The following is a 27,074-nucleotide window of genomic DNA, read 5'->3' as shown; positions in this document are numbered from 1 at the left end:
CTTTCTTTCCCCCTCCCCTTCTTTACAGACTGTCTTGAGTTCTTCTTCAATTGCCAGTTTTCAGCCTCCTCATGCCTCCATCTCCTTTAGACGACAGGGTAGTAGTGGCACTGTCTAGGCCCGTCCGACCTCAGGATCTCAACCTTTGTTTAGACTCTAGCTACCTTGGCTCTGCTGCCCCAGGCAGTAACAGCCACCCTCCTGTCATTGCCACCACCGTCGTATCCCTCAAGGCTGCGAACCTGACGTATATGCCCTCATCCAGCGGCTCTGCCCGCTCCCTGAATTGTGGATGCAGCAGCACTAGTTGCTGCACTGTGGCAACCTACGACAAGGACAATCAGGCCCAAACCCAAGCCATCACCGCCGGCGCCGCCGCAACCGCCATCGGAACCTCTACCACCTGCCCTGCCAACCAGATGGTCAACAACAATGAGAATGCAGGCCCTTTAAGTCCATCAGGTGGGGTGGGCAGCCCTGTGTCAGGGAACCCCAAGCAGCTAGCCAGCATCAAAATCATCTACCCCAATGACTTGGCGAAGAAGATGACCAAATGCAGCAAGAGTCACCTGCCGAGCCAGGGCCCTGTCATCATCGACTGCAGGCCCTTCATGGAGTACAACAAGAGTCACATCCAAGGAGCTGTCCATATTAACTGTGCCGATAAGATCAGCCGGCGGAGACTGCAGCAGGGCAAGATCACTGTCTTAGACTTGATTTCCTGTAGGGAAGGCAAGGACTCTTTCAAGAGGATCTTTTCCAAAGAAATTATAGTTTATGATGAGAATACCAATGAGCCGAGCCGAGTGATGCCCTCCCAGCCACTTCACATAGTCCTCGAGTCCCTGAAGAGAGAAGGCAAAGAACCTCTGGTGTTGAAAGGTAATGCCCCTGGTCCCCTCCCAAGCAAGCACAGTCCCCGTTAGCCTGGGTTCACTTTGGGTTTTGTCCTAGAAGTCCCAGCATTCTCCTTACCCTGGCTACACGAGACCAAAATAGACCTTCTTCTTCTTGTCTTCCCTTCTTTGCCCTTAACTATTTTGCTGTAGTGAGAAAAACCAGTCACACTGAACCAGAAGCCAGAAGACCCGGGTTCTAGTCTCCATGCAGCTTCTCATTCGCACTATGTGAGCATTTCACCTCTCTGAGACTATTCTCTCATCTTTTAGACGGGCTGTCTACCACCAGATGGTAGCTCAAGTCCTAGCTGGTCTGGTGGCTCTATTCCAGTCAATAACCAGTTGGAAAGTTGTTGTCTCTCAGATTTAACCAGAGTGGATGGAGCGGAGGAAGCAGCAACTATGGTGAACCACAAGTAAGCCTTCAGGTTCCAGTGCTTTTTTATGGGAAATCTTCTTTCTCACCTCTGACCAGCTTGGCTTTTATATGGTTTATAAAGTGACCTTCAAGAAGGGCAGAGATCCTTACTGTAAGGCCCCCCTCAAAAGCGTAAGTGTTGTACCAACAACATCCATTCTTCTGCCAAAGCTCCAAGGGGACAGAGACATTTTTATGAACTACTCCTCAACCCGTTGTTCTTTCTGGCCTCATCTGACAACCACTGGCATCATGGCTCCTCCCAACATGGGGTGGTAGGTCACTTGGCCCCTTACACTGAATACAGAATAACTCTGATTTTAGTGTTGCTGAGCCCTGGCAGGAAGAATTAATTACCCACTGTTTTCTGAGCTCCTTCCACCCAGTGTTGCCTAACACAGCGAGCGAGCCTTCATCTCGTATCTATCTGACTCGCTCCTCTTTGCCCTCAGATATTGTCCTCTGGGGCACTACACACCACTCTTTCTCTTTGGTGTCTTCTGTCCTTTGACGGCAGTGAGAGATGGTCATCTTCTCTCTTTTCTTCTCTTGTTTTGAGCTAAGGTACACAGTTTGTGGGCCACATCACCACCAAGTCTCCTGAAGTGTGTTGACCGGAGGTATTGCTGTGTTCCTTCGAACACCTTGCATATTTAAACTGCAACAGGCCATTGGGATGAGCAAGTTAGTTGTTTTGTCTTTGTGTGACAGCTCTGCCATTCTCCTTCTTGTCTTCCCAGTGATGCATTCTGCCTTTTGTTAAGTAGCATTCTTGGAAATATGGTTCTGAATTACTTTGATAAGTTCCTCCCTCCCCCTCCCCCTCCCCCCCATCCCATCCCCTCCTGATCTCCTTAGGCTCAACTGCCACAAAGGCACAACTTTTCTTAGGGTTGGTAGGCTCTGGTGGGAAGGAGAACATGATGGAGGTCATATCCAGAGAGTTTCAGCAGGGCCTGGGTATTTTTGTTGTGGTTGATGATTTTTCTTAGGGTTACAGATACATTCAGATTTCCTCTGTGTAGCTCTGTATTTTATTGTTTTCTATTCTTGTTTGGTTGACTTTGAGTGATTCCCAGTAGGCTTACCCAGCTAGTGTTCTCTCACCGTGATCTTGGCTTGTTTTGTCTTTTTCGGATGAGAAAATACAATCCACAAATTTCTCATTTGTAATGGTTTGTCTTGGGGAGCAAAGAGGGAGGTTGCCCGCGGTCTGGCGGGTCACCTCTTTGCTCATGTAGAGTTGATGTTAGGAAAAACCAGACCTTTTGTGTCTATATGATTTGAGGACAGGCATCAAACAATACAGATTAAGATGACCCTGGACTTGAACATGAGGGTGATTAGGCGGAATTGGAGATCTTACCCTCTCATTTGCAGCGGACATTGTTGTGTTTGGGGGTGGCCTGTCAATCGCTGGGAAATGAATCTCCCGGGTGCTACCGATGAAAGTGGGGTTCCTCCCCTGTGGATGCAGCTGAGAAGTCCGGGCAGCCTGGGCCTGTTCCTCAGTGTCAGTGAAGTAAGATTGCCTCAGTGGGGCGGGGCCGGACATGCTGCTGACCTCACCACTGGGCACCCCGGGCGGCTGCGGTGAGGGCTCGTCATTTTCAGGTTGGTGAGACACAGCGGCGGTTGACCTGGAAGACGCGCTGGTGGTAGAGGTTGGATTCTTTGTAGCTTTGGGGGCTTTTTCTTCAAATATCTGGGAATTTGACTGAAAATAGACAGTTTAGGAGCAAAAGGGTTGGTAATTTATTTATTATTGTCGTCATTATTATTTTGGTCTCTTTTGGGGGAATGGCTTGAAATGGGGACCAAGATGGGGAAAAAAAGGAGAGCGATCATAATTAGGACGTCCCTAGCTATGCTTCATCTGGGTATACCAAAGGTTAATACCACAGCACCATGGAGGTGAAGAATGGGGTGGGCATCTCTCAGAAGGCATGGCCAGCGACTTCTCCCAAGTTCTTGAGTGGATCAAGCAGACCATTCTGGTCTGGCTTCTCTGCTGAGGTTTATTATACTAATCCCCTCCCTGGGTGATGCAAGATTTTATTTTAGCAGAGTGGTAGTGGTACCATTTTGGAATGAGTGATTTTTTTTTTTTTTTTTTTTGCAGGGAAGCTATGGTGGTGAAGATAGTTAGAATCTAAGGTAGAAACTTTGAAGGCCTCATTAATTTATTTTCAGAGATTTCAGTACAATGTCGGGTAATTTATGGCTGGCCCAACTGATTCTCTGGTTTATGTTTGTAAACACCGGTTGCTACCCTCCCCTGTCCAAGTTTTATGTCCCCCCTGTTTCAGTGCCACGTTCTCCATTTTTGGTACTGCCTGTCAAGTAGAGCGGCTGCTCAGTTACCATTTTAGTAATGCTGTGTCAGGTTGGGAAGAAACTGATCAGAGGCACAGAAGCCCCTGGGATTAAGTTACTGTTCTAATTTACAGTCCCCTCCCTGTTGTGACCTATGTCTAAATCCATGTTTTATTCTCCTCTTCCGAAGAATAAATGGCATCAGACCAGTGCTTCTACTCCTCCTGGTGAAAATGATCCAAATGCATAAATATTTAGGGATTTGCAAAGACTTTGAGAGAATTACAGTCTGTTTTACCCCAAGTTGATTTTCAGTATGATTTCTAACCAAACTGAATAAGAAGGCTCTACAGTTCTGGGCCTCCCATAATGAGAGCTACCATCTTTGTTTTGATGTTTATAAGGTACCCTTTCTTTTCAGGAAAGCTGGATTCAGGAAAATAATTTATCATTTACCTCTGTTGGAAAGGATAGTCTACGGCCACCTGCCTCCTCCTTAAAGACCTCTATGCCTTTAAAACTTTTATTATAAGAATTTTCAAATATATAGAAAAGTAGAAAAGAGTATAAAGAGCACCCATATACCTACCACCCAGATTAAACAGTTGTTCATATTTGCCCGATTGGCTTTCTCTTCCTTTTTTGGTTGTTGAAATATTTTATAGTATAGACAACATTTTAATGTATTCAAATATGTTTCAGCTTTCAAGTTACTGTTTTAGAATTAATAAGGCTGTGGACATTTTATAGGATAGTACAGACACATTTTCACCCTAAACACTTCAGTATCGTGTGCCCCCTCTTGAGAGTTTTTCAAACTTCGATTTCCACTGTGACTAGCTGGCTCTCAGGTCTGTGGAGAAGCAACTCTCCCTTGGAGTGGGAGGGTTCCGGGCACCTCCTCGGGGGGCTGTAGCCCCCCCTTCCACGTGGCTATGTCAGGGCCCGGACCTGTACTTGCTCCATGCACTGGGGGAGCACAGACTGCTGACCCATTCAGTCCCCCCCACGGACCTGCTGCTGCACGGGCGGTGTTCAGTGGGGAGCAGGAGAGGAGAGACAATCACTTCAGGAGGCTGATCCGTACGGAAGATATGATAACACAGGGAGTTCGATTTTTAGACTATAAAACCTTCCATCCTAATTCCTGAGGAGTAAGCCACACAGAGTGCACATTCTTCCATAATCACAAAGGATTCTGAAGTAACACTTAGAGGCAGTATTGAGTTTGATGACAAAGGGAAAGGCTATGCTCAATAATCGGAGACCCCGCGAAAATAGTCTATTTCTGCTTTGTTTCTCGTGGGGGAACAGCAGCTTTCCTCTGGTCTTGCAGGATGTTATGAGGAACTTTTTAAAGATATGTGAAATAAAGACATACCTCCTATAATCACAAACTTAGTGTTGTTATTCTGAGCCTCTGCTTAACATCCAAACATGCTGAACATTCGCCTTGTAGCAAATGGTGGGGAAATTCATGCAGGATTTTGGATCCAGTCTGTCTGATTCTAGTCTTGGTCCCCTCATACTAGCCATGTGCCCTGGGGCAAATTGCTTCATCCCTTACTTCCTTAATTTCCTCATTTATAAAAGAGGATGTAACAACAGTTATGTCACAGTGTTAGTCTAGGAATCGAATGATGTCATGGGCACAAAGTGCCTCGACCAGTTTTCATATGTGGTGAGTGCTCACTAAATGCAGCTTCATATTATTATTACCACTGGTTGAGCAGAAATGATGGCACCAATAAAAAGGCAATCTGGGCTCCTCTTCCGAAGGAGTATAAGCAGCAAGCTAGGTATAGCAGTGTGTGTGTGTGTGTGTGTGTGTGTGTTGCCATGGCCTAAAAATAACTTGGTGACTGTTCCCTAATTTAAGTAGCATACGGTTGGAGTGCCAAGTAATTATAAAAACATGTTGGGTCAAGAGGCCAGAGTTATTTGGGCATATCCTAGAATTATTTATTTGTAGGGGAATTTGTAAAAATGTGATGGTAAGTCTGTCCAACTAGTGTCCCATAACTCAATAATGAAAGTAGAAAACTATTAAGCTTCGCTTTTTCTGGCCTCTCATCAGGCTGATTTATTTTTGGAATAAGGATTGTAGTCTGACTATAAAAGGGCAGGTAGAAGGAGGGGGGAGTGTGCTTCATTTTCACAAGTTCTCGAAGCTTTGAGTTGTGATGAGATGGCGTGTGAAGGAAAAAGGAGGGAACCGTGTTGGAAGGGCTGCTCATTTCTGTAAGTGAGACCCGATCCTTTTCTCTGAACTGGTTCACAGTGGCCTGTACTCTGAGCTTTTGGATATACTATCCTGCTTCCTAATTAAAATGTAAGTGGAAAGAAGTAAGTGAGCTCTCTCCCCCATCCCTGTCCTTGTTTTATCTGTTCCTCATTCACTGTGTGCTCAGCAAAGTGGAGTTTAGCCCACTTACACTTGAATTCAAATCTAGGCTTTTCTATTGACCAACTGTAGGTGTCCTTGGGGAGTTCAGGTCACCTCCCAGAGCCCCACTTGTTTCTCCACTGTAAAAGAGGGATAATTCAAACATCACAGGATGGACTGAGACAACGGAAACCAGGCGCCTGGTACATAGACCGCTCTCAATAAAGCAGCCACTGGGCCCTGTTCCCCTACCCCTGTGCCCTTTCAGATCCTCTCAGGTTGGACATTGGTCAGCGGGGAGGATGGCAAGTTGTTCTAAGCATAGTACTATGGGAGCATGTTAATATCAACCACTTGTCTTTGCCAATTCAAATCAGTTAAGTTAACCATCTGGCTTGTCAAGGACAAGTTCAAGAAACTCCTTTCCTGGCAGCAGTAGATAATGATTTTAGATTAGAAAATGGAGAATAAGGGCAGGGAGGTTTGACAAAATCACAGGAGCAGAGGAACTCTGCAAAGCCTGTGGCATACACCCTCAGAAGCTAGGAGTGAACCTTTGACCGGAAGCCACGGCAACGCTGCTTCCTTAGACTCAGTGTTGGCAGCACTCAGGCTCCCTGCCCCAGCCTGGGGGAGCAGTTTGGGCATAAAAATGCGTCAGTTTGCAGGGCCTAGGCAATTGACTTCAAGTAGGTGGACAAGGATACACTCCACATTAGGGATAGAAATTCTGATCCCATGGGAGGTCTTCTCACGTTCTTTGAACTCAAGCATCCCAGTTTTTAGTATAGGAAGGAACTTTAGAGGCCCCCTCATCCCCAAAGTTGTCCCTGCAAAGTTGTCACTGGAATCCGCTGGGGCGATTTAAAACCTACGATGATCAATTCCCACCTCTGGAAATTCTGATTAAATTGGTCTGGGGGTACAGCCTGTGCATCAAGAGTTTTAAAAGCTTCCCCGGTGATTCTGACGTGCAACAAAGTTTGAGAACCATTGATCTAATCCAGTTTTCTCATTATGCAGTTACTGAAATGGGCCTGGAGAGATTTAGCTTGCCCAAGGTCACATGCATGATTAATTTTAGAGTCTCGGTCCTTAGTGCTAAAATAGGTCTTGCCAGGTTGATAGAGTGTGTGTGTGTGTGTTATTATCTAATGATAACAGTTATCTACTGTATAGCATACAAATATGAAATAATATATTTAATTAATCATTTTTAGTATTGATACCCTTTTTGTTGAATTTTGAGATTTCAGTCTAGAACTATAGGGACCTAAGTCGAAGCTCTTTTGAAACCAGCAGCTCATGGTCCTGATATTTGCCTGGGTCCCAGAAATTTAGGACAATTATTAACATCAATTTAAACTCATCTTCTGGGGAACTTAATGGTTTAAGAATGAGCTGGAAAACACGCATCAAAATGCACCCTTGTACCAAAGTATCTCAGGTTTCTAGGGACTCTTTGGTATGTTGGTCTCCATGGAGGTACAGCCTGTGGGTAGAGGAGATTCATTCATTTGTTCAACAAATACTACTGAATGCCTTCTGCATGCTGGTCCCTAGTTTTCAGGCTGGGGACTCTGCCCCCAGGACCCTTATAATCTAAATGCTAGAATGAGAGTAGATACAGACCAGGCCAGTATTCCAGATCTTTCTACCTTGGAGATCATGTACCTATATTTTTCATCCTCTTGTCCTACACAACGTTGTTCAGGGAGCCGTTCATCTTCAGGGGTGTCATTCTCCTGGGAAGTACATGTTTGTGAGGCATTTGGCCTTCCTTTCTTTTTCCCTTGCAAGATAAAGTCTGGCTTTTTCTAATAAGAACATCTTCATGGGCCAACAGAATTTCTTTCCAAAGACTTGATCCAAAGAGAAATGATTTTTTTTTTTTTAAATTGTTGGTTTTTAATGGAAAAGGGAATATACATTCTCTCTCTGCCTTAGAAGCTCAAGGCTGGCAGGCCCTCTCTGTGCATTAGAGTGGAACTTTGTAATTTGGACCTCACTAACTTTGGACATGTTGCTGATAGGAACACGGCTGGTGTTTATTTTTTCCTGCATGCTATTTATGAAAAGAGGGCATGCTAAGCAAACAAGCATTGTCCATGATATTTCAAAGACAAGGTTTTCGCCTGCTCAAGAAAAAGAAAAAAAAAAAAGTTTGCAAGTACAATTAAAAACCACTCCAGGAGACAGGGCCGGGATAAAAACACAAGTCTGTCGTCTCAAAGCCTGTGTTATTTCCCATGAACCATGTGGGTCCCTCTTGGGCAAAGTTCCATTGGCTACATTTGCATATACTATCTATTCTGCTATACTCATATTGTATAACCTTACTAATTCAGAAAAATTGGAGGGACGAGAAAGTGATGAGTATGAATCACAGCCTGAATTTTACCGTACATTTAGAAATACACCTTTTATTTGACGTTGATGTGTATTTTCTAATTATGAAGTCTTTGACTCTGAGATGTTTTCATCCATAAGCCAAGAAGAAGATTGAGTAACACCCTTTTTTTTTTTAGTTTATGCCTGTTTCATCTATTATTACTTAAAAGGTGTGGGGACATATATATATACACATATACATATACATACATATATACATTCCACTCCTCTACCCCAGCAAGACCCCTATTTTATGTGTAACTGAAAGGAAAAGGAACCTTGAGCCTCTGCTCTTGGATCAGGAAATGAGTGGTGCAGCCCGTACTTTCATGGAAGATAAAGGCTGTTACCCCTAGCCCTGCCTCTGGCAAAGTGGAAGATCACCAACAGGAAGCAAAGGGTTTGTAGATTCATCAAACTATCTGTATTGCCTTTAAGGTTTTACTTTCAGTGAAGTCCTCCTCATCTTATTTTCACCTTCTAACACTCGAATTTCATGGAAAACAAAACAAGGCCAAACTTCCTTGGGGCTCCACCAAAGGGTTTCATTTTCTTTGTCTCGCCACCCAGATGGGACCCCCGTTGGGCATCTGTTGCCCAGTTTCTCAACCAGGTAAATAGATAAAACTACCTGATCCAGGGGTCGTGCCCGGCTGGTGCCCCCTTTGAGGCGTATAAACCTCTTGGGTTATGAGTGAGCTCAGCCGATCTTAGCTGGTGTCTGCAGGTGACGAGGCAGTCAGCACTTTCTGGCAGAGCGTCGCTCTCCAGTTTCCTTTACAGTTATTCTATGGAGGGAATCACCCCACATAGTTTGAATCACGGCCCCAAGGTCCACAACCACTGGGCTAAACATTACCAGCTGTTGCTACTGGCAAGTGAAAAGAAAACCAAGAGGGGGGAGTGGCGGGAGGGGCATTAGAATAGAAGGAGCAGAACAGGGTGAGGGGGGAGGATCCCCTGGGGGGTACAGTGACAGGGCCTTCCAGGTCCTGGACTTGAGTCCTGGGTTCTAATGTTCAAGACAGTGCATTATTGTCATTAGCTACTGGAGTGTCTGCTTCCTTCTTAAAATAATAAGTCTAGACACAGACTTCTAAGTAGGGAGGGGGGGGCTTCCTTGGAGGGATAGGGGGCATTTTCTTGCGTCTTGTATTTCTAGTCTTATTAAAATAGCATATTATTATGATAAGACTTTATAAGAAGGGTTTTATGGTTCTCATGAAGTGATAATTTAATCTGACAGCAGAACACTATTTAATCACATATAACTGCTCTGGGTCTGGCCAACCTATCATCCCTGAAATTAAAAAAATTATTTCCCAGATAGTTTGGGAAGCTGGGCATCTGGCAGTCATATCTGTGTCTTATTTTGTTCCCAGCGCAGCTTCGTGAGAGATGTTGTAGATCCCTGGTTTTACAGATGCAGAGTTTGAGGAACAGATTCAGCATTTTCTCCCATGTTATTAACTAGTGAGTTGGTAAACAAGAATGGAACCCCAGTTCTTAGGATGTTGAGGCCTAGGTTCCTTCTAAGCTGGCTGCATGCTTATTGATGAGTGAGCTATAGATCTCATTCCTTATGGTTGCGTTAACTGTGCTTTATCTCTGAGGTGCCCTAAGTTATATTACTCCCCCCTCCCCTCTGTTTTCTTGTATACCCTCAATTTAATGGCACCACTAAGAAAATTGGCCCACTCTGTGTTCTCAGAGAAGAGCTGTCTTCCCTGTGACCTTGCTCTGAATTATATGTCAGCTTTTGGCAACTTCAAACTTTGGTGATGGCAGAGGCTTTTAAGGAGTAACAGATTGAATAAAGAAACTTTGAAAACTGCGATAATTATCTCTAACATTTATGAAATGTTTATTATATACCAGACTCAGTGCTCAAAGCTTTATATCTCATGATAACACTCTAGCTTATACGGGAGTGACTGAGACTCAGAGAGGTCCAGGCCCTTGTCCAAGGTCATTCAGCTGTTAGAGCCTGGGTCCAGCACTGTTATGCTTCTGCTGGGTGCATTTTCAATGTAGAGAACCTTCAGATGCATTCTTCTAGTAGCCTATGGATATGGGGGTGATGTTCCTTCTGTTCATATTAATATATTCACTTTCTAGAGGGGGAATTAGATGAGCCAGAAGAAAGATAGGTACAAAGTTAGATATAGTGAATAAGAAGAATGTATGATGGAATATGTGATATGATGTATGGTATGAGATGATATATGACGACATCCCCAAGACTCTAATACTCAAAGGTATTTGATTGCTTTATATTCATTATCCATTCTATTAGTGTGGATAATAACATTAACTGTAGATTCCCCCCCCCACCCCCGAATTGTATGAGGAAGGAATTTCTAGTAGGGTTATCATTATCCTTTGAGAAAGTTAATTCTCTGGGATGAGTGAACAGAGATCTTATTGAACTATTTGCTTTTTATTATTTTTCTCTTCTACTTCCTTCTCCTTTCTTATCTTTCTTCTTCCCTTCTACAGCCTAAGCCTACAAGTACAGCTCAGATCATCAGGGAGTATGGCAAGGATGAACCCTAGAAAAAGCCTAGCTGATACCCTTGAAGGCTGGCAGAACAGACCCCCGGGAACCTGGGCCAGAAGCAGCATTCATTCAGGCAGAATTATTGAGCATTTGTTCCAACTGTCCCATTTTACAGATGTGAACACTGATGACTCACCCAAGAGCATCTAAGTAGCTGGTAGCAGAACTAGCATAGGATCCATGTTTCCTCACTTTCGGTTCGGTAATTTGTTTTAACCCCAGTGGGAGCGTAATCCTTTGGTTTGTATCCGAGTTGTTATTAAGAGAATCTGGGGGGTCCGTGTGTTTGGCCAGATTACTCCATGTTTTCGTTCCCTTTCCCTTTGTAGTGAGCTTAGTATGTGATTTCTCAATGAATCGGTCTGCTGATTTGTGTTTGTCGTCACTCTTCTTCAGAATTTAAATCTCTCCTAGCACACCAAGTATAATAGGGAGGTTAACCACACAGATTCCAGAGCCAGACTGCTGAGTTTGAATTCTGACTTTGCTGCTTAGTAGAAGCATGAACTTGAGCGCATTAAATTTGGTGTGCCTTGGTTTTCTTATCCATGAAATGGGGAGGGTAAGGATACTTCCCTGGTGGAATTAATTGAGGATTAAATTAGATAACACGTGTACAAGTGCTTTGGACACTGCCAGACACATAACGACTAGCATTTATTAAAAATGTCCCATAATTATAATATGAAATAGCTGCAAGAATAATTCATCATTGTCTATTTATGTCCAGGGGTTATATGGGTGATGTAATTCAGAAAAATGAATCAACATTGCCCCTGGTACAATATAAATAGAAACAACTCCTTAATGCTTGGTAGATTTTGGTTTAAAGGTTTGGAAAAACTCAATGAGGTGGATAGATAAGTACATCGTGATTTTTTCTGAATCAGTGCCATACTGGAAAATTATAGACTCTTTCTCTGTAAGGAAATCTCAAAAAGTAAGACTCAGCAAAGACTCAATTATGTACCCATTGTTGGAATATCAAGAAAATTTCAGAAAGGAGAAAACAGATGATATACTCATCCCCCTGCCTGGCCTAGTTTCATTTTTACGTATTCTCTTCATTCTTTACCCATATATGTGCATATTTTGCAGAGTTTCTCATATGGTAACTGATATGCATTTTCACTTTATATTGCACGTAGTTTTGCTTCCCTCATCACCAGCAGATTTTCTTTTAATGTTATAACATGTCTTATTTTATGGATTCCTCACATTTTACTTAACTAATCTGCCTATCGACATTAAGATTATTTCCAAGTTTTTTGGTCTTATAAGAGAAACCTCTTGAGGGACTCCCTTGTCTGGAATCTTCTTCACCTCCGCCACCCCCCAACCTTGAAGAACGGAGGCTAGGGCCAGTTACCTTGGCTTTATATTGTGCATTCCTGCTTTTCTCTCCAGAATATGAGAACCAACTACCCAGCAAAGTTACCGATTTTTAGGGAAGTTTTTGTCCTCGATCGTAGGTCTGCACACACATCTCAACTGTGTGTGTAGCACACGTCCCCGAATAAGCCGTGTGTTGTAAATCTTGGGCTTCTGCTTTGGTGGACAGAGTGAGGCAGTGTGGAGGCGCCAGTCAGCACTTTAAGAAATGGAAGCCATTGTGGAAGTGGACGATCTGGCAGGGCCAACACCACCTCGTTTCATAAATATGAGTCACCCCCAGTTTCATGCTGCTGATAAGACACTCTAAAAGGGACATCATTACAATAACAGCACAAAGAGTTAGACTTTGTGAGATGCTGAGTAATATGTGCTTCTGCGCTCCTCCCTCTTCCCCCCTTCTCAGACCCTGGGATTTTAGGGCAGTGTTGAAGTCGACCGAGTGTTTAAGCAAATGCAGTCGAAAGAACACATCAGAATGGAGAGAAATTCCCATTAGTTCTTTTTGCCAAATTGGGGTAAAATGCCCTTTAAATAGGAGCTAATTCTCTGACAGATAATTAGCTTGTCTTCCTTGATAAGGTATGTGAATTGGATTGCATTTATTTTAATTAATCTTGCATATTATGTAAAAATGCATTCGTCTGCCCTTATTAGGTGGATCTCTTTATTCCTACCTTGAGGGTGGCTGGTACCCCCCACCCCAACTCCAGTGAGATTTGAATGAATTGGATGAACGCGGGGTGTTGGGCAGCTCTCCCTTACAAAAGTTGGGACCCACAGCTGAATGTGGGGTGCCGCCATTAAAAGAGACAGAGCTTTCATATTAATATCTGCATTGTTTAAAACAAAAACCAAACCAAACCAAACCAAAACAAAACAAAAGCCCTTGAGGATGTTTTGGGACCTGAGAATCAGATGCTACAAAGCTGCTTAAATAATTGCCTTGAAATCCGTCCCCTACTAGTGACATTCTTCTGGATTTACAGTGCAGAACTTTTTCCAGGGAGTGAAGGGTGGGGTGACTGGTTTGGTATACTTAGCTGGTGGCAGGGCAGTGACTCTGGGAGGTGGCCCATGGTGAGGAGGAGCTCCTCAGTGACTCAAGGAGCCTAAACGCCTCTGTATGTTTTTTTTTTTTCCACCCTCCCCCCCCCCCCCACACCACCCCCAGCCATTCACAGCTCCTTGCACATCCTCATCTGGCTGCACCGCGCTTTGGGGAATCTTTTCCATTGAAAGCTGCTGCCCACACTCACTTGATTTTGCCCATTTGAAACGTGTGTCGGGGAGATGCGGGAGCATAGGAATAAAAAAGCACGCTATGGATTATCTATGCAAGAGCCTCTCTACTCCAAATTGAAGTGCTTCTTTTCCTGAGAAGAGAGGGGCTATTTCGTGTTCTGTGGAGCTGACCGACATAGTGCGGCTTAGAGCATCTTGGGTTTTGGTCATTTGCCATTTGCCTCTACCCGTGTGTGAGCCTGTGCACATACATATTATCAGTTCACATTTTTAAATGGGGATGGTATGGCACTGAGCTGTTACTCATTTACTGGAAATAACAACAGCTATGATCTCTATCTGTGCTATCCAATATGGTAGCCAGGAGTCACATGTGGCTCCTGAGCCTTTGAAGTGGGGCTAGTCCGAATGGAGACATGTCGCATGTGTAAAAAAGACCGCTAGGTTCAGCCTGGAGATGGGCAAGTCTCTGACACTACAACAGATTTCAAAGACTTTGTGTAAAAGAAGAATGTAAAATATGTTGTTAATAATTGTTTTAACATTGGGGCACCTGGGTGGCTCAGTTGATTAAGTGTCTGACTCTTGATTTTGGCTCAGGGTCGTGAATGATCTCAGGATTGTGAGATTGAGCCCTGTGTTGGGGTCCATGCTGGGCATGTGGAGCCTGCCTAAGGTTCTCTCTCTCCCTCTCCCTCTGCCCCACCCCTACCTCTCTCTCTCTCTGTCTCTCTAAAAAAATGTTTTAACATTGATTGCATGTTGAAATGATACTTTTTGGGGCACGTTGAGGTAAGTAAAATATATTATTAATGTTAATTTTATCAGTTGCGTTTTACTTTTATAAATGCAGCTACTAGGAAAATATTTTGTTACACAGTAGCTAGCATTATATTTCTGTTGAATGGTGCTGATCTCTATATAGTAATAACAGTATTATTATCCAGAGCTACTTTTTAGATGAGGACACTGAAGCTGAGAGAGGTTCAGTAAATTGTCCAGAGTCACATAGCAGAAAGCCAAACTCAGAGCCATCTGAATCTGGAGCCCACACTCTTCCCCACCGCTGAACTATATGATAGAGAATTTGTCTGGCTTTTGTCCTTGGTTCCTGGTCATAACCTCTAATCACCCCTGAGCTTATGCTAATGAGATGGCTTATGCTAATGAGATAGCTTATGCTAATGAGACTATTCAGAATAAGGGTGGGCCATCAGGAAGACAAACAATGTGATTAGAGGATGGGAGCTTTGTTATTAGCCAGACCTCCTCCTGGTAAGAAAGAAGGGCTGGAAATTGAGTTCAGTCACATGACCAAATGGTTCACTCAATCATGCCAATGTGATGAAACCCCAGTAAAAACTCTGAACACAAGAGCTCAGCTCAGCTTCCTGATTAATGAACATGTTGATGTGCTGGGAGGGTGATGGGGTCCTTGGGGCATGGAAGCTCCGTGTTATGACCCTCCCAGACCTTGCTCGCTGTGTCTCCTCATTTGGCTGGTTCTGATTTGTATCCTTTATAAGAAAACTGTAAAAGTAAGTACAGCATTTTCCTGAGTTTTATAAGTCACTGTAGTGAATTATCCAACCTGAGGGGTGTGGGAATCCCAGACTTTTAGCCCACTGGTCAGAAGTGTGGATGGCCTGGGACTCCTGAACTTGGGGCTGGCATCTGAAGTGAGGACCGTTTTGTTGGGGACTGTGGCCTTAACTTGTGGAGTCCGTGCTGACTCTGTGTTGTTAGGGTCAGGATTGTACTGCAGCCTTATAAGAGGACACCCCTTTCATCTGAATATATATTTTAGGGGCACGGTCATTGGGAAAGTGAAGGACTGTAGCTTCACTTGCTTGTTTCCCTGACCCCATATCATGGGTGACAGTGGCTAGTTCCGTTCTAGACATGTAAAATGACTCAGCCTTTGAGTCATTAACCACTAGTCAAAGCTTTTGATCACTAGGTTCAGCCTGGAGTTGGGGAAGTCTCTGACACTACCATAGTCAGTATCCTCTAGCCTGCAACTCTTAGGGTCGCCTCTGTGTCCTTGTTCCCCAGACAGCACCACATGATGGTGGTGATGTACATGTATGACATACCAGCACCTCCTTGATACCAGAGATTCTTAAATATTGATTTGGGATAGAGTTCTTTATAGGAAACTGATATAGGGTGATGCTATGAGTAAGGAGTATTTTTGTAGGTTATTTTTTTACTAGTTTTCATTGTCTAGAACCATACTTTTTTTTTAAAAGATTTTATTTATTTATTTGAGATCGAGAGAGAGAGAGAGAGAGAGAGAGAGCATGAGCAGGGTGAGGGGCAGAGGGAGAAGCAGACTCCCTGCCGAGCAGGGAGCCCGATGTGGGACTCGATCCCGGGACTCCAGTATCATGACCTGAGCCAAAGGCAGACTCTTAACCGACTGAGCCACCCAGGAGCCTCTAGAATCATACTTTTGTGGTTCCATTACATCTCATAAACACTGTGTTCAAATCAACGGTCTTTTCTTTGGAGGCTTTCGTTTGGATTTTTAAGCCATGATCCTGTGTGCTTTATTTATTTTTGTTTGGTTTCTCCTTCCCTGCTGAAAATAGACATGGTCTCTTGCCTGTGGTCCTATTAACCATTACCCTTTTGTTCCTACTCAGGCCTGGCTGGCCCTTGGTCCTTCAAGGCCTCTTAGGTCACCAGCTCCTAGAAAGTGGAGTCCTGCAAGGGCATCTTGGGGTGGCCCTCAAAGGCACATTTCTAAGAAAAGACAAAGCTAAACTCTGTAGTGATTGTGAGAGAAGATTCCTTTACCAGTGAAAGCTAGGAGTAAAACAAAAAGGGTTCTAGAGGTATAAAAGAGGTCTTTTGAAGTGCCCAAGATGACTTGATTTCTCTCTAACTTGGGCCAGCCCTGGGTACTCTTCATCCTGTCCCTATGCCAGACTTGCTCTTCAGAGCTGGTCATTTTCAAGGTAGAGAACAGTTAACCCTTGGGCAGCTCTCCCTGCCACTCTCAGTGATTGAGGAGTGTCAGTTAGTCCTAGTTTCTAAGAGGGAAGTTGGATCATCAGAAACAACTAAAGAGGTACAGAAAGCTAGGCATTCCATTCTCACTTCTGGCCCCTGAGCCTCTACCCTTCCGGAGGACCAGAGGTCCTGAGGCCCCTTGTCTGCCTTTCAAGAACACCCATAAAAAAAAAAAAAAAAAAAAGGGCGCCTGGGTGGCTCAGTTGGTTAAGCGACTGCCTTCAGCTCAGGTCATGATCCCAGGGTACTGGGATCGAGTCCCACATCGGGCTCCTGGCTCAGCAGGGAGCCTGCTTCTCCCTCTGACCCTCTCCCCTCTCATGCTGTTTCTCTCCTGCTCACTCTCTAATAAATAAATAAATAAATAATCTTTAAAAAAAAAAAAAAAAGAACACCCATAATGTTACTCCCGTGAGAGAGCAAGGGTTGTGACAGCCCTTTTTTTAGGGAAGAGGAAGCTCCTGTATTTGAAGAAAAAGCTCTGATGATATGATCATGCTTTAAAGTGATCTTAAGATTAAGTAACTTGCCCAAAGGGGCATGGTTAATGAGAGGGGTAAGAGGAACCCAGAATTCTTGATTTTTAGATCCAGCGTTGTGTCCTTTCAACCAGAGGTAGAAGAAACAGCCCCTGGGATGGTGAAGATGCTCTTCCTGAGTCATCTATCTGTTCCTGCTCGCCATGCCCAGGTGGGAGGGCCGGTGAGCTCAGAGAAGGCTGAACAGAGCTTGTTGAGATTTGTACGCTCAGTCCTGAGCCCCCAGCCCATATTCAGTGCTTAGTAAATGTGTGTGGAACTGAACTGGGGGCTCCTCACACTGTCCCTGATATCCCTCAGGGCTGGCGTCCCTCCTGAGCCTTTGTTTCTCCCTTATGGCTGCTTTCCATTCATCTCCCCTTCTCATCACTCATCTAGAATGTCCAAGGGGGGAGGTCTGGGGAGGGGATAAAGTGTTGGAAGCCACCAGGTATACATTGTCTCTGGCTCCAGCCCTCTCAAGTCATAGCTACTTATCACATGCAAGGCCCCGTCCTCCCGTAGGCTGCCGCTTCTCTGGGAGCCTTGCTGGCCCTCCTTCCCAGCCAGAGAGTGCTGGGATCTCTGTGTCCTCATGCTGACCTCACCTGTCGGGCCCTGAACCTGCCTTCTACGAGTCACAGCTGGATGGTGGCGTGTCAGGTTGCTCTTCAGTAGGTTCTTTTTTTTTTTTTTTAATTAAAAAAATCTATTTTAAAAATTTTTAAAGATTTTTTTATTTATTAGAGAGAGAGAGAGAGAGAGAGCACGTGCAGGGGGAAGGGCAGAGGGAGAGGAAGAAGCAGAATCCCCGCTGAGCAGGGAGCCTGACGTGGGGCTCGATCCCAGGACCTAAGATCATGACCTGAGCAGAAGGCAGATGCTTCACTGACTGAGCCACCTAGGTGCCCCCTCAGTAGATTCTTAAAAGATTTCTGCCAGTCCTTTTGTTAAGTTTCCTCTAATGTTCCTTCATCCTTCCTTCTCTGTCTCAGATTTATTTTCAGAGAATATATATACATATATATAATTATATATTAATATATAATAAATTTTTTTGTTCTCTCAAATCCATAACATTATGCTGAACCACACATAATAGGTGCTTGTCAACTAACTGGCCTTTCCCCATCTCATTCCAAAGGTCACATAATCTAGAAATATTTCATGAACTCCTATACAAATTGGGTATTGCTCCGGGTGCCAGACACATAATCTAGAAATATTTCATGAACTCCTATACAAATTGGGTATTGCTCCGGGTGCCAGACAGTAAATACCTTTATAATTTCCGTTAATAACTACCAGCATTAGCTCATTCAATTCTTGCAAAACTCTGTTGTTGCTTGTTGGCATTATTATTCATCCCATTTTACAAATGAGGAAACTAGGGTACAAGAGGGTTAAGCAGCCTGGCCAAGATCCCACAGCTAGAAAGTCATGGAGGCCCACTCAGGCCCCAGCACAGTGAGCTGTTAGGCTCCATTTCCTCAAAGACAAACAGCATATCGACATTCTTGGGTGGGGGTGGGTCGTGAGGCTCACCATTTTAATAATCACAATACACAAGGGAAGAAATAACAAGTAATTTCAGATTGTGGTAAGTGCCCTGAAGACAATAGAACTTTGAGACTTGATGATATAAAACAAAAGAGTGACCAGAGAGGTTCGCTGTAAATTGGGCATTGGAAAGACCCTCATGAGGAGACCACATCTGATCCGAGGTCTGAACCACCTATGTGAGGAACGAGGGGAAGACGGTTCCAGGAAGAGAGAGAAGCAAGTGCTGGGGCCCCTGAAGTGGGAGGCAGAGCACCCAGGCCTCGCCACCGTAAGACAGCTTTTCTCTCGTTCTTGCCACCGTCCATCCATAGCTGGTTTATCGAAGCTGTGTTGAAGTTACCGAGTGCTAACATTTGAGGTGTAGACTCTCCAAACTCCCGATTTCATAGAAGTGGCAGCAGAGGTCCCGGGATCCCTTGAGTGTGGAAAGAAGGACTGTGTTTCGAGTGCTGGCCCATTGAGACTTCTGTCACCCTGAGCAATGTGGAGCATTGGCATGGCCTTCAAGGGGACGTGGCTGGGCCGTGTGACGGTGCCAGATGTGGGGTGCATCTCAGGCCAGCTCTTCACCACACATGTCCCAGGTTGAACTGACCATGACTTGGCTGGCCTTCCACTCAGCCTCAAGTCCATCTCCATGGTATATCATCCCAGCCCCCCTCCTCAGAGATGCACTGGTCTCTTGGTGATTTTCCCCTTGATTTCAGAAGTGGTCCACAATGTGGGGACCTGCTAGCTTTTGACCTGGTGTGACCTCATGTCTCTCTCTGTGCTCCGAGGCCTCCCCTGGCTTCCGGCCCACCCTTCCAAGCTCAGCCTTCACTCCGCGGTCTGACTGTGGGGCACGGGCGGGCTGGGTGGAGTCCGTTGTAAGTGGAGCTCACGCCTGCTCTTTCTGGCTGTTGATCGTTAAATGCTCAGGCTTGCTTCGTTATTCTTGCCAAATATAGAATTCAGCTCGGTGACTTGAGGAACTTGTTGCTATGCTTTTCGTGAACCGAAAACATGGGTTCTGTAAAACAATTCAAATTTCGATGTTGACACTTGATCTTTTCCCCTACCACTTCCTGAATTCCCTAAGCTACAGCCTTTGACCTCCAGAGCCTATTAAAACACATCATCATAAAAGCTGTTTGTTTGGACACGGGGCTTTCATTCAAAGCAAGCGGAGCTGCACCCAGGATTGTTGGCCTGGCGCGCCATCCACGATGGTCATGAAACCACCCAGGCTTTGTGTGTGTCACTTTGCCTTGCTTCCTGCCTTTCCTCCCCTCCTCTTGCCATGGATGTTTCTAGATGACCTTTTGTGAATGTAATTTCCAATGAGAATGTTTCACAGTAGAAATATGCTCTCCCTTGAGGCTTGCTCTTGATATTTCTAGAGATTTATTTAATTGGACTCTACTGAAATCCCATTGGAAAACATACTTTTGCTGTGAAGTTGTGATGTGTTTAATTTGGGGTCTAAGACAAATGTCGGTCCTCGGGGGAGCCGGGCTGTTAGCAGCCAGGCTCCTTTTCATTCAGTGGGGTTGTTTAATGAATAGCTTCACTGGGCTTTCCTCGGTTTGTTTGTTTAGCAATGCTTCATTATTTAAACTTCTGCACTGAAAAGCAAAGAATGTTTTCCCTCTTTTCAGAGAATTAAACAATAATGGAGAGTATCTGGTTGAGCTCTTGGGAAAAATATGGCTTTGTGTTTTATAGCACTCTCCTCCTGTTTAACATTCTTCCCTCTGCAGCTTTCCAGTATGATCTCATGGATTTTTTTCCCCTCCCTTAATCCGCCTTGATGGATTAACCGGGATTGAGCTTTTTAGCGAACAGAGAAGGTGGAGCCCTAAAGTGGTAGAGAGTAGCCTCCCAGATACACAGAAATTGTCCAACAAAAATGTTCTTCAGCCCAGAGAGGTGCTGTGGGGAGGGCATGGGTCAGTGCTGACCCACAAGAGTGTATAACGAATGATGTAGGTGTCTTTGGGAAAGGAGTGGGCTTCTCCGCTTGCAGCTGGCTCAAGGAACTAAGGTTCTGGAAGTTTCCATGGACTTGCTTGTAATGGCCATGCTGGCCCTATAGGCAGCATCCTCATCCTGACCTTGGAATGTCTCTGGCTTGATTTTAAGATATGGTACCGACTTGGTTTGGCTCCCAGGGGCCAGGTTCTCAGGCAATCCATAGGCTTGGGTGTGGTTCTTTGAAAGTAGGAATTATAATTTGTATTTTTAACAAGTAAGCTATATTGGTGATGAAAAGTGGTGCTGTTTTAGTCTGCAAAATACCATGGCCTGGGTCACTTAAACAACAGAAGTTTATTTTCTCCCAGTTCTAGAGGCTGGAAGTCTGAAATCTGGGGGCCAGGATGGTCAGGTTCTGGTGAGAGTCCTCTTCCTGGTTTGCACACACTCACCTTCTCACTGTGTCCTCGATGGTGGACAGTTGCCAAGCTCTCTGGGCACTAATCTCATCATGAGGACTCCCTCCACCCCCATGACCTCATCTAAACCTGATGATCTCTCAAAGGCCCCCATCTCCAAATACCACCACATTTTGGAGTGGGGGGGTGTCGGGCTTCAACATGTAAATTTGGGGGCGTGGGGTGGGGGACATAGTTCAGTCTGTAGCAGGTACAAAAGATGTATTTTGGGAAAGAAACGGAGTGATTTTTGCCCAGGTTTTGGAGTAGGGGTAAATCGCACCATCTGGTAAATTAATTTTTTCCCCCTTTCTCTCTTGAGCCCCTTTTTTCTTTTCAAACACATAGTAATCCCCTATTATGGACTTCTGAACATTCAAGAGCTTCCCGCTGGACTTAGAATAAAATCCCCACTGCTTCATGTCCCTAAGAGGCCCTCTGCAGGGTTCTTTGACCTCTGCTGGTCACTCCCTCTCCCTGCCTGCTCATTAGGCTTCAAACGTGGGGCGGGTGTCCCGCCCTTGCCAACAGTGTGGTTCCCTCTGCCCTCTACCCCTTTCCCAAACCAGCCAGTCCCTTCTCATCCCCAGGGAGGCTCTCCCTGAACCACATCTAATTAGTTCCCTCTCGCAGCACCCAGGAACTGGAGGACACCTCATGGCCCTTATCATAATTAATCATTACCTTTTTCTCTGTGTGTTTATATGTTTATCATCCATCTCCTCCCACTGGACCCTGACCTGCGGGGAGGGAGAGAGGGAAGGGGCATCTTCAGCACGTCACTCAAATCCCAAGAAGCTTGGGTGGGCTTGTTCTTAGATAAAAGCGATTATAAAGGGGAAACATACGCTGATACCTCTGGTGTGTTTGTTAAGAGAGCCCAGAGGCTTGAGCTGAGTGTTTCTGGTGTGCCTTTCTCCCTGGGAGCTGGTGGGTCTGCGCGGAGACTTTGGGACGGTTTAGGCATGGAGGGTTAGAGGAACGAGAGGGAAATCCGAACTTGCAGGTTTCCAGGGACATGGGGCTGGAACTCCCTCCGGTCCCCCGTTCTTTTCCCTCTACACACCCAGCCTGTATTTTGAGAGGCACCCTTCTTCTTCGTGGGAAGCCATTCACGCGACTGAATCCCAAAGCCCCGTCGTGAAAAGAAAATAATTACATTCTCTTGCTTTTACTGGCATTTTTGGTAGTGGGAGGGAAGCTCATTCCAGAGGCAGGTGGACTCCCTGCGAAAATGAGATTCCACAGGCAGGGCTTCGGACAGAGAGGGAGGCTGAAGGGGGCAGCCAGACCCAGCAGGGACAGCGGCTCTGGCTCTGCCCAGCCCAGCCAGGCTCAAGGGCGAGGGGGGAGGCTTGTCCCAGCCTCTCAGGCAGAGGGGCTGACTCCCAGGAGTCAATGATACTCACCGCTGCCTTCCAGGTGGTTTTTCTGGAAACCTTCCTGACAGAATGGGGAGAGTGGGTGTCAAGATGGGGTTCTCTGCATTAACGGGACCTCATTATGTAGGGGGCAGGCTGGAGAAGGGGCCTGATCTCTTTTCCCACCCCTACCCTGGATTCTTTAAAAATAGGTTTCAAAAGTAATCTGCGGATTCATTGGTAGGTCAAGCATCACACCTGTTTCAGGTAGAATCTCCCCTCTCTTTCTTGTTTCCTTCCCTTATTCTCCTGTAGGGTTTCTGAGGGAGGCAGGGGGAGACAGGGAGAGGGAGCAAAGGGGAACTGGCTGTGGAGAAGAGGGGCCAAAGGGTGCTCTCCCTTCAAGTCCCATTGACTCCTGCAAAAACCTGAGGGGGCCCCTGGGGCTGTGGGAACTCTGAAATCTTACAGTTTGAATCCCACTCACAGAAAAGTCATCTGCTCATTAAAATAACACGTAGCTGTTTGATTGTTGTCTTTGTGGAAAATTACATGACTGTCATCAGCTGTTGCTTCTGGCCCTGCTTTCTGTTCTAATGTAAATACATGAGGTCACAGATTTAAAGAAACAGGCTGTATTTACATCCTTGTGAAGAATCCTCGCCAACCATCCAGCTGTGTTCTTCCAACACGCCCAAATTAAACTTGGGGTATCCTAAACCCTGGTTACCTTAATTATCCTAAACCCTGGTTACCTACCATTAAAGCCTTAATGTTGGGGTGACAGGTGGAGGGGCATTACAAGTGCACCTCCCTTCGTGGGACAAAGTGCTTTTTTAGTTCAGTGGAGCTCCAGCAGTAGGCTGAGAGGTAATGGCCGGGGTGGGGGCTGCGCTGACCTATTCTGCAATGAGGGCTCTTGGATGTCCGGGGAGGCAACTTCTGAGCTGGGAGGTGTGTGGGGTGGTGGGGACAGAGGGAGAATCTTTGCAATTTGGACAGAAATGTGCCAGGATCAGCGTTTATGGGAAGGTGTGTGACCAGAGCTTCGTTTTCCACTTTTTAAAATCACGGTTCCTCAGTTGTTGGATCTTTCTGATTTGGTTTACTTTTTTGAGGTAACTATTTAGGCAGGGATTTATAAAAAAAATTCTTTCCATTGAGGACACTGCCAAGACTTTTATCAATCAAAGAAGGAAGCAGTATATTTTAAAACATAAGAAAGAAGGGCACCCAAAAAGTTAATGATTGAAAATAGCTGTAGAAATGTATAGAGACAAAAATGAAGCTGAGAGCTCATTGCAAATTGTACAAAGACTGGGAAAGAGCATGAGTTGATTTTAGTTCTCAGTATACATTATGGTCAGGTATTGGCTTATTTCCAGAATGCTGGATTTTATTAATCTACCACATTGTGGTGGGAGCAATGGGTTGTAATCTGAAGGATACACAAATAAGTAAGTTACTTGAGTTACAGTGACTAGACAAGCAATGTTTATTTGGGGTAAGCGTCAGAGGTCTAAATTATGATTTCTGTCCAGCAGAAAATCCAATGAAAGGACTTTATTATTAACTCAAAATTTGAGAAAATTCTAGTATAAACTTTTCAGGAATTTTCTTTGAAACATAACTAAATATCACTTGGTTAGATTAAGTATATCAAGGATAAGAAAAAGAGTGACCTATAGTCTGTTATAGGAAGACAGTTTTGTGAGGGCATTCTTTTTTTTTTTTAAGATTTTATTTATTTATTTGAGAGAGAGAGAAAGCGTGCACAAAAGAGAGCACAAGAAGGGGGAGGGTCAGAGGGAGAAGCAGACTCCCTGCTGAGCAGGGACCCCCCCCCCCCCCCCGATGTGGGGCTTGAACCCGAGACTTCAGGATCATGATCTGAGCTGAAGGCAGATGCTTAACCAACTGAGCCACCCAACACCCCTGTGAGGGGCATTCCTGAAATACTTTCTACCTATGATTTGTCGCTAGGTAAAGTAGGCACCAGAGAGATCCTTTTACTTTATCTTTTAATGTTTGTAAATTATTTCCAAAAAGGGATTGATCATCTATGTCAATATCTCTTCCCTGCAGTTGTTGGTCTCCAACATATCAACAAACCACCTGTCTTCCTGTGACATTTGGCAAAGCCCCGTGTACTGAGGGGTTTAAATAAGACTATTCCTGCTCTCTAAGAACCAAAGTTCTATTAAAGCTATTAATTTAGATATACATAGGAAGAAAAATACAAAAAAAATGAGTAAATATTGAAAGTGCAGTTTTAGCTGTGAAGCGACGTTGCATGTGTACATATTACAGATGCTTTAACTAAGAATTTATACAGTGACCCGAGCAAAATTTTGAACATCTCAACTAATTTGGGAATTATAGGTATAGAAAAGTTACACACACACACACACACACAATTTTCCTATATTTCTGTTTCTAAAATTTCTAGAAATATATGTGTGTGTATGTGTGTGTGTGTGTGTGTTGTGTATATACGTATCTCCAGAAAATTTGCCAGGAATGCATTTATGTGTAGTTGATCACCCTATGTATCTTCCCTCTGTTGAAATCTTAGAACATGAATAACTAAATATAAGGGAGTTTCCAGGGGAGACCACCAACCACCAGACCTAGCCCCCATTCCGTGTGCCATTTCCTCTTGCATTAGGGGGCCCAACAGCACTGAATATGACCTTTACAAGAGCAAAGGTCATATTCATATGACATATGACATATTCATATGTAGGCAGCGTGCCCTGTGGCCTCTGCTTTGGCTCTCTTTCCCTTGCCCGGGACTGGTGCTAGCAGATGTTCTTTTCTTCATGTCTCTGAACCAACTGTACCTTCCTTCAAGCTCAGCCCCCAACTCTGACTGCTCCAGAGCACAGTCATCCTCCTGCACCTGACCACCCAGGGTGCTCCTTATCTTTGTGGCCCCACGGACAATTCTTATCCAAATAGCTACGGGGTTTGAATACCTTCTTAAAGATACCAGGATGGATATTTTACCAGTACTTTCACTGAATCATTACAAGAGACTTGAGTAGTCGTATTCCCATTTTATACTTAAGGAAAAGTAGTCTGGAAACACCCAATAACTTTCAGAAGGCCACACTGCTGGCTTGTGGCTGAGCCACTATTCTGAACCAAGGCCAAGCTTTCCCCCTGCTGCCTTGTATATCATAGACTACCTTCTAGAGTTGGCTTTAATATATCTGTAGATAACTTGTATCTCCTATCAAAGAGACCAGAGAATTTAAAAACAACAACAACAACAACAACAAACCCCACGAGGCAACATAGATATATCTTCCTGGAACATTAACACTATTTGCCCAAATCATCAATACGTGCTTGGTTGGATTCAAGATCCTGATGTTGTTAAGATTAAGCTTAACAATATCTCTTTGCTTATGTCTTTTCACACATTGGACATTTCACATGTAAACGATGAAATGACATGACTGTAGGGATCACAGGGAGACTCATCGCTGACTCATGATCCCACTGACCGAACTGCTGGACCCAGCCTCTCAAATCTCTCTCTTCCTTGGGTAATAAAAGTGTTTCTTAATCCCTTTGTTTCTTCCTATACCTACTGATGCAGCGCTCTCACTTGACTCATCCTCTCTCTTTAATATAGCCGCCCCACACGTTGCCTGGGGACAGGATCATAAGACAGTTTAGGGGATACCACCTGGCACTGAACTTGAAATCATTCCTACTATAAAATATATTCTGTGGACCATAAAGACAATTCCATGTAAAGCAAGCAGGAACAGTATCCTGTATGGATTTAGCTACTATCCCAAATATTTCTCCTGTGAAGGTGGGTGATTTTCTGCCTTGAAAAGTATGACGTCACCATGACCCCGTCTTTGAGTATTTCAGCGCAGGAGTCAGGGCGTCCCCTCCAGTTTATCCAGGCTTTGTTTCTTCCACAAGAATCCTTATGTATATAGAATCTTGAGAGTCTGCTTTGATGCACTGCAGTTTCCATGGAGGACCCACAAAATAGAATCCTCTAGGGCCCATTTTACACCAGTATCTCTCCCCTTGGTAGTAATAATATCTAACTCATGTAGCATTTTATCCATGTTAAGAGGCCTAGGAGTTAGATACCGGGGTTAACTACATAATGTGGGTGGAAACAGAGGGTCAGGGATATTAAATAATTTGCCCAAGGTAGCACATCTAGTTAGTGATGGCAGCCAGGATTTTAAAACTAAGCCGTCTGTGACTCCAGAGTCTGTGTTCTTAGCCACTATCATCAAAGTACTGTTTTACTTTATTTTTTTATTATTATTTAAAAAATTTTTTTAAAAGATTTTATTTATTTGACAGTGAGAGACACAGCAAGAGAGGGAACACAAGCAAGGGGAGTGGGAGAGGGAGAAGCAGACTCTCCGCTGAGCAGGGAGCCCAATGCAGGGCTCGATCCCAGGACTCTGGGATCATGACCTGAGCTGGAGGCAGATGCTTAACAACCGAGCCACCCAGGCGCCCCAGTATTGTTTTACTTTATTTTTTTTTTAAAGATTTTATTTATTTATTTGAGAGAGAGAGAATGAGAGACAGAGAGCATGAGAGGGA

The 27,074-nt window shown here is 44.6% G+C and overlaps 1 protein-coding gene across 1 annotated transcript in view; it reads left to right on the top strand.

The window, feature by feature from the left end:
• DUSP10 (dual specificity phosphatase 10) overlaps window positions 1-27,074 on the top strand; it is a 40,894-nt gene that overhangs the window by 2,334 nt on the left and 11,486 nt on the right. Inside the window, exon 2 of the mRNA XM_081825202.1 lies at window positions 29-882. Within this exon, the coding sequence (XP_081681328.1) occupies window positions 72-882 (811 nt within the window). The 5' untranslated portion in view covers window positions 29-71. The remainder of the gene's footprint in view (window positions 1-28; window positions 883-27,074) is intronic.

Source organism: Leptonychotes weddellii, chromosome 6, assembly GCF_054177405.1.
Source record: "Leptonychotes weddellii isolate Sample4059 chromosome 6, ASM5417740v2, whole genome shotgun sequence".
NCBI lineage: Eukaryota > Metazoa > Chordata > Mammalia > Carnivora > Phocidae > Leptonychotes > Leptonychotes weddellii.
The sequence above is the reverse complement of the archived record's forward strand: the minus strand, read 5'-3'. Positions and strand labels throughout refer to the sequence as shown.